The 8,599-nt window shown below is 37.5% G+C and overlaps 1 protein-coding gene across 1 annotated transcript; it reads left to right on the plus strand.

Annotated features, from left to right (window-relative positions):
• Window positions 1-7,492: 7,492 nt before the first annotated feature.
• On the plus strand, window positions 7,493-8,395 carry LOC110916338 (cysteine-rich and transmembrane domain-containing protein WIH2). The gene is made up of 3 exons (XM_022161085.2): window positions 7,493-7,664; window positions 7,741-7,915; window positions 8,138-8,395. Exons 1-3 carry the CDS (start codon window positions 7,613-7,615, stop codon window positions 8,181-8,183), a joined length of 273 nt encoding a protein of 90 aa, XP_022016777.1. The 5' UTR covers window positions 7,493-7,612; the 3' UTR covers window positions 8,184-8,395.
• The last annotated feature ends 204 nt before the right edge of the window (window positions 8,396-8,599 follow it).

Genomic DNA, 8,599 nt, shown 5'->3' on the forward strand with positions numbered 1-8,599 from the left:
CGACTAAGGAGCTTCTCGAATTCAAATGACACAAAGCAGTTATCGGCTCCAGTATCAAACAAACACGATGCATAAATACCATTCACAAGGAGCGTGCCATTAACCACGTTGTTGTCAGCCTGGGCTTGACGGGCGTTGATGTTGAAGGTTCTGGCACGGGCTGCTTGTTGTTGCTGCTGCTGTTGGGGCTCTTGTTTCACTACCCTGTTCGGGCACATGTTTGCAAAATGTTTAGGATCACCACATGCAAAGTAGACTCGAGCATTGATCGCGGGTGCTTGAGCTGCGGGTTGGCCTTGAGGGGCTGGGAGTAGAGCTTGGTGAGCGGCGGCTTGAACTGGGGCTTGACGGGGACCATAGCGACAGTTCGCAGTGAAATGACCGTAGAGATTGCAGTGAGCGCAGAAACGACAGGCGATTCCCACCGGATGATGATACGAGCATGTCGGGCAGAGCGGGTGGGGACCTGTGTATGCACGCTTTGCTGGCGGTGCATTGGTCACTGGGGCTGGTCGATGATGAGACTGCTGCTGAGCCTGTACAGCTTGTAGAGGGGCAGCAGTTGTTGCAACAGCACAGTTCTTGCTGGAGCTGTTGTTGTTGTGCTTCTTCTTTCGGCGTGATGACTTGGAGGGTTGAGCAGTGGAGTCGGTGGTTGGTGAAGTAGTAGCTTGATGCAGAGACTTGGATGGCTTATCCCAGAAACCAGACTTTACCCGCCTATCATTGATCTCGGCGGCAAGCAAGTAAGTCTCTTCAATTGATGATGTCTTGGCGGCATGAACAAAGTCGGCTACACAGTCAGGTAGAGCTCGAATGTACTTCTTGATGGCCATGTCTGGCGTCTTGACTTGATCAGGACAGATAATGCTAAGTTGCTTGAAGCGAGCAGTTAAAGCAGCGTTGTCTCCGTCCTTCTGCTTAATGTTCCAAAACTCGTCCTCCAGCTTTTGGCGTTCATGGGGAGGGCAGAATTCGTCCATCATGATGGCCTTCGGCTCTACCCAAGTTAGCTCATAAGCTGCATCATTCCCGCATTTGTTTCATTCGGCCGTCCACCAGTCTAGAGCTCGGGACTGGAAAACGCCGGTTGCATTTAGGGTACGAAGATTTTCAGGACAGCCGCTTTGGCGCAGAGTGACTTCAACCGAATCAAACCATTAAAACATGGCGGTAGAGCCATCTTCTCCGGTAAACTCTTTTGGTCCGCATGCTTTAAACTGTTTGAAGCTGAAAACGGTCTTGTTGGTATATTTAGGAGCATCGGTTCGTGACTCCTCAGACGATTTGCTGACGTTTTCATACACCTCGTTCACAGCTTTTGCCACTTGCTTGGTGATGATAGCAGCGAGACGCTTGTCTCTCTTCTCTTGGCGGGTAAGAGGGGTTCGGTGTCCAGTTGACGACATGGACTGCAATAGACATCGCCGTAGGTCTCAGACACAACAAATCGGATCTCACCTCACACATCTACTACTTACTAAAGCTTAGGAACACGTCGAAACACATATCACATAAACACATAAGCACATAATCACCGATTCACGTAATCATAGAAGCACATAAGCACGTAGAGCACAGAAACACATAAACATAGGAACACAGAAACATAGAAGCACATACGCATTCAGTCACAGAGGCTGTCAGAATACAGAAACCTACTATTCAAAGCTCGCGTGTCGTTCGTGCATAGTGATCGCGTATAGTATATCGAGTAGCACCGTATAATCGTATAGCATGTCGAGTAGTATAGTATAATCGTATATTGTAGCGTAATTTCGTCTAGGTTTGCAGCGACTTGTTAGCGTCTTGAGATAGAATAGCAATACGAGTCGTGTGTGTCGATCGAAGCGATGGCAAAAATCGAGTAATTCTCCCAAAAATTTAAACACATAAACATATATATACACATAAAACATATAAAATTGACGAATAATCAGAGTAGGCAATTGCGGGCTCAAGATCGAAACACATAAGATCGAGGGATGGATAGTCTGCGGCTATTAGACGTCGACTGCCCAAACCGATTCGACTATTCACAATTTGTCAAAGTGTGGGGCCATGTGCTAGCCGATCGGCTGGCCTGGTCAATCGGCTGACATGTCCGATCGGTTGGGCTGTTCGTTCGAAAAACCTGTTCGATCGGTCAGCATCCTGACCTGGTCAGCCTGTTCGACTAACACTTGGCTGTTCTGATTGTTTGACGTTATATCGAGGTATTTTGACAACGAGCTGAACCATGGAACCTTCGTTCTTACTTGATCCTCCTGCTCGGACAGGAATCACCCAAGTCCGGCCGGTGGACGGTTCGGAACGGTAGTTTAACTTTTAACCCAAAGTCGGTGAACCTCGTAGATAGAATCCGAATCTTGAACCACACAAACATTAGAATGATTAGTGAGTTGGCTCAAGTTCCGTTTCTACCAGTTTGCAAGCATTGAGTGTAAAAGAGTTGAAAGAAAGTTGAAATTCATTCTTTCCATCCTTTACATCATGTAATGTTTAGATCTGTGATGGATCTTAGTTTGTTTATGTGGAAATCGGCTAGATCCAAGTGATTCTTGGTGGATTGAGGCCAAAACATGATGTTCTTGAAGAACACCATGATGACATCATCCTAGAATGCTTAGATCTTGATGATTTCACGGTTAGAAATCAAGATTTGAAAGATAGAAAGGTGTAGGAGCATGTATTGATCAAGAAAGTACAAGATTTAGGATGAAAACTTACCGGAATCGAAAGAAATCTGAGAAAAGGAGGGGAGCACAAGCTGGTTGGTCAGAGGGTTTCCAAAAGTGGAAAGAATGACAATGACAGGCCTATTTATAGGCTTCCCAAAGAGGAAAGTGCTGGCCGATCGGCCAGGCATCCCGATCGGACAACCTGCTCGATCGGACAGTCTGTCCGATCGGCTGGGCTGTTCAATCGGCTATGAGCCTGATCGATCCACAGCCTGTTTCGAGTGTTCGGGCGACGATTTTTTTTTGATATTTCGATTTCGATTGAAGACGATACGAGTACAATAGAGTTTCCTATTCAAATTACTTTTAATCCCAACCACTATATCTACATACAAGCATCTACATTCCGTATTCGATTTCGATTTCGAATGAGTTTCGAGTTTCGATTTGATTGATTCGATTGATCACTACACACAACATAAAGTAAGCACGCACAAGTAACACATAAGGCACACACACACACGTAATATAACACCAAGGCTGCATAATCCGAGTCTCAAGTTTGATTGATGATTCGATTAGCCTGATTATTGATTGGTTAACTTTATCGCATTGTTACTTCCTACTATTCACAGTCGAAAAGCGTTTCGCGTTGATTAAATATTCGATTACTTCAATTTCCTCTGATAGACAACACTTACTTCACATAATACAAAACATAAAATAGACTATTTACAGTCAAAGAAGTCAAACTTGACTTGGACTTTGACTTTGAATTTGACATTTGAAAACACGGGGTGTTACAACCGCTTGGTCGGGCATTGAATCTTTGATCCAATAGAGGTTAAATCATTGAAATGTCCTGTTTAAATTGTTTTGTTTGCTTAAAGCCTTTGGGGGGGTTAATGACCATGTCCCGGATATCCTTGGCATCATTTTACGAAATGGCCACGACCTAAGCATACGGGTGTAGGCGTACACCCGTTGTGCATAATTAATTATTAAGGTATAACCGCCGGTTTTGGGTTAAACCGTTGCGGGATTATATCATGTGGTGTGTCTATTGACCTTTAACCCGGTGTAGACCCGGGCTACTGGACGCATAAGAAACATGTAAATCTTTTACAAGTTTATATTCAAATAATTATCCCAAGTTATAAAAAAAAAATCTTTTGTGCCATGTGCATTCATATCAATTTTCAAACCTTTTCAAAATGAGTCAGTTAAATTGTATTTACCAGTGCAAACTGACGTATTTTCCCAAAAGATTAAGTGCAGGTACTACGCGTAATAGGTTGGCCTCTCCTAGCATCAACTAGAAGTCTCGCAAGCTTAGATGTCAAAATCTGTTGAACTATATTTCCTCTTTATTTTGATCCGCCTGTGGATCTGTTTCAACTACATTGTGATACATAAATATTACAATTTTATTTGGTTGAAATAAATCTATCTTTTTCTTCCGCTGTGCATTTTAAATTTGTGTTGTTTGACTATGATGATATCAACTACGTCACGATGCTCCCCACCGGGCCCACCGGTGACACGTGAAAAAATAGGGGTGTGACAATACAACTACAAACGGCTATTGAAGGTGCAGCTGCAAATTGGGCAAACACCTTTGGAATTGTACTTCTCTCATCATGCATGAAATAATTCACTAATTGGTTCATAATCTTAGTTGACATAACCTTTTTTTGCATTTATAACTAACTTTTATATTTATTTGAATAATGTTGTCCTGGTGGTTGCAACGTAAGGTATGAGTCATGACAATTTTATAATTCACTATATTTATTTCTTTGGGATAATTTCGTTATAATCATCTTAAATGTTCTATACCTCAAAAACATATTATTTTGTCAAACCCGCGGATTTCGCGGGTATTAGCACCATTAAAATATAAAAAAATAAAAGGAGAGTTAATTGCCAAATTCGTCCCTGAGGTTTGAGCACGTTTGCCATTTTCGTCCAAAATGACACTTTTGTACCAAATTGCCCCCAACGTTTATAACTTTTTGCCATTTTCATCCAAACCACTAACTTAGTTTATTTTTTCTGTTAAGTTGAGAATATTTGGATGAAACTTGCAAATAAAAAACCACAGGGACGATTTATGCAATTTACTCAAACCCTTTCTAATTTCTTTTATTTAATTATTTTTGTTACATATATAATAAAAAAGAATATACATGGAGTTTTAAGGAAAAAAATAATAGTTTTGTCACATAATTTTTATAAATTTTCATCCAAAACACTAACTCAATTTATTTTTTCTGTTAAGGTGAAGGATGTTTTAAATTTTATAAATTAAGACAGAAATTAATTTACAGCTTCTTTATATAAATCCGTTTTATAAAGAGAAAACGTCATTGGTGTGCAATACATAACAATCAATTACAACTTTTAGTATTTATCAGTTGTAGAGATGGAAAAAAAATGTGAAACGTTACATATTTTTTAAATGTGTTCAGCACCTAGGAAATATGTTGGTAGAATTAAATATTTATTTAATTAAGATTAAGAGGGTAACTAACTAATACTTATTCTGAGTGGCTTGAGTAAAGAAACTTTTGGTTCATAGCATTATATTTACAATTTGGTGGGTAACTTTAAGGTTTGGTAACGATATGTTGTTTGATAGGGGGGGGGGGGCACTGGCTTTTGTTTTTCCTTAGGAGCGAATTTAAAAGAGTAGAAGATAAATTACAAACTTGGTACATATGATAAGATTTTTTTATTTGACATTTTTCAATAAGGTCACCAGCATTTTAGTTTTATAAAATTTAGAGGTTTAGGTAGATTTTATTTTTATAAAACTCATCTATATAAGAAAATTAGAAATTAATTTCTGTCTTAGTTTATAAACATCCTTCGCCTTAATAGAAAAAGTAACTTAGTTAGTGGTTGGATGAAAATTTATAAAAATTATGTGACAAAACTATTATTTTTTCATATAAAATTGCATGTATATTCTTTTTTTATTATATATGTAACAAAATTAATTAAATAAATGAAATTTAAAAGAGTTTGAGTAAATTGCCAAAATTGTCCCTGTGGTTTTATATTTGCCAGTTGCATCCAAATATCCTCAACTTAACATAAAAAATAAACTAAGTTAGTGGTTTGGATGAAAATAGCAAAAAGTTACAAAGATTGGGGGCACTTTGGTACAAAAGTGTCATTTTTGTTTTTTCTTAGGAGCGAATTTAAAAGAGTAGAAGATAAATTACAAACTTGGTACATATGATAAGATTTTTTTTATTTGACCTTTTTCAATAAGGTCACCAGCATTTTAGTTTTATAAAATTTAGAGGTTTAACTAGATTTTATTTTTATAAAACTCATCTATATAAGAAAATTAGAAATTAATTTCTGTCTTAGTTTATAAACATCCTTCGTCTTAATAGAAAAAGTAACTTAGTTAGTGGTTGGATGAAAATTTATAAAAATTATGTGACAAAACTATTATTTTTTCATATAAAATTGCATGTATATTCTTTTTTTATTATATATGTAACAAAATTAATTAAATAAATGAAATTTAAAAGAGTTTGAGTAAATTGCCAAAATTGTCCCTGTGGTTTTATATTTGCCAGTTGCATCCAAATATCCTCAACTTAACATAAAAAATAAACTAAGTTAGCGGTTTGGATGAAAATAGCAAAAAGTTATAAAGATTGGGGGCAATTTGGTACAAATGTGTCATTTTTGACAAAATGGCAAACCTGCTCAAACCTCAGGGACGATTTTGACAATTAACCCATAAGGGGAAATGTCACATAATAGTAACCAAGTTTTAAAACTGTTCTAATTAGGTCACTTGTATCATTTTTGTCTAAATTAGGTAACTTAACTTTCAAATTAGGGCTGGCAATTTTGACACGAACACGATAACACGACACGAACCTACACGAAGTTAACAGGTTTCGTGTTTGACCTTAACAGGTTTCGTGTCTAAACAGGTCGACACGATAAGACCTGTTTAAATTTCGTGTCTAAACAGGTTAAAACCCGTTAACCTGTTAAGACCCGTTAGTGACCTGTTTATAATTTTAAATTAAAAAAATATATCAAATATGTGGGGTTAACATGTCATGTTCGTGTCTTAACAGGTCGTTTTCGTGTCTTAACAGGTCGTTTTCGTGTCTTAACAGGTCGTGTTCGTGTCTTAACAGGCCGTGTTCGTGTCTTAACAGGTCATGTTCGTGTCTTAACAGGTCGTGTTCGTGTCTTAAACAGGTCATATGATATGTTGGTAACATTTTCGTGTCTTAACAGGTCATTTCGTGTAACCTGTTTATTAACAGGTTCGTCTTCGTGTTTGGAAAATTAGACACGATAAGATTTCGTGTCGTGTTCGTGTTTACAGGTTTCGTGTTCGTGTCTTATCGGGTTCGTGTCTTAACAGATCGGGTTGACCCGATATGCCAGCCCTATTTCAAATTGAGTCATGTCATTTTTTGCATGTGTCAAGAAAAAAATGAAGCATAAGATACCGTGGTCGGATTATTTTAATATATGAAATTAAATTTATTAAAAATAAAAACACTTTAATTACATTAAAAATAAGTTACAATCTATGTCATTACTTGACGTTAGCATCAAAAAAAGAGAAAAAAGAAACAAAAATCCACAATATCATAGTTACTTAAGAAATAGATGAAAAAACCCATGAAAAATGAATTTAAGTGATCTAATTGGAACACATTTGAAACTTGAGTAACCTAATTAGAATACTTTAAAAGCTTGGTTACTATTCTACAAACTTACCCAAAAAAATAATTATAAATATTTAGACACGTCTTGAACGCGTAGAAGTTGTGGAAACCAATACTCCCTTCCCCGAAAAAACCAACATCACCGAAGCTCTCTCTATATAAAACCTCAACCACCACCCACCCGCCCCACCCTAAACTCCGAATTGCATCGCCATGAGTTATTACAATCAGTCACAACCACCCGTCGGTGTTCCTCCACCTCAAGGTTTGTTGATTCGATATTGATCTGATTTTGTTTCTTAGAATCGATGATTGATAGATAATATATGATGTTACAACAGGTTATCCACAAGACGGATATGCAAAAGATGCGTACCCTCCACCAGGGTATCCACCACAAGGCTACCCACAACAAGGGTATCCCCCTCAACAATACGCACCCCAGTACGCGCCACCCCAGTACGCGCAGCAGCCACCGCAACAACAGAAACAGAGCAGCGGTTGTCTAGAAGGCTGGTAAGTCGTTGTTTTTCATAGATCAGATCTTGATCACACATATTTTAGTTTGTTACTTCAGGATAAGATAGCAATTTATTTAGTCAACTCTGCTTCATGGGGATAATTTTTTTTATTTTTTTTTATTGACAATTAGAAATTACATCGCTTTTGATTTGTAGAAAAGGTTTTGGTTTGGTTTTATTGTTATTTTGGTTGTGATTTTTTTTTTTTTTTGTGCAGTTTGGCTGCTCTTTGCTGCTGCTTTCTTTTGGACGCATGCTTCTAAAGGAAGGATATGAATTGTTTCTTTGGGTTGAAGAAGATTGTGTAATCCGTGTTTGGTGTTTTTTGGTTTGTAAATTTCATGGAAACATCGGAGTTGGTGCCGTGCTTGTTTTGTATAAAGAAGACTAATGCTATTATTCATCGGAGATGTATTAAGGTTTTGGTTTCAAACGTTGTATATTTGGTGGTAGCTCCTTGCTACAATGAATAAAATCTTTTGTCGGCCGTTCAAAAAAAAAAAAATGCTATTATTCATTTTCATTTAATAAATGCCCTATGACTTGTGTTTTATGGCGTAAATCTTTAATTAATGCTGCTATTCATTTTAATAAATGCCCTATGACTTGTATTTTATGCCATAAATCTTTTGTTACGTTAGGAAAGTCGTATATAATTTTTTTTTTTTTTTTTTTTTGG

Source organism: Helianthus annuus, chromosome 16 (assembly GCF_002127325.2).
Source record: "Helianthus annuus cultivar XRQ/B chromosome 16, HanXRQr2.0-SUNRISE, whole genome shotgun sequence".
Classification (NCBI taxonomy): domain Eukaryota; kingdom Viridiplantae; phylum Streptophyta; class Magnoliopsida; order Asterales; family Asteraceae; genus Helianthus; species Helianthus annuus.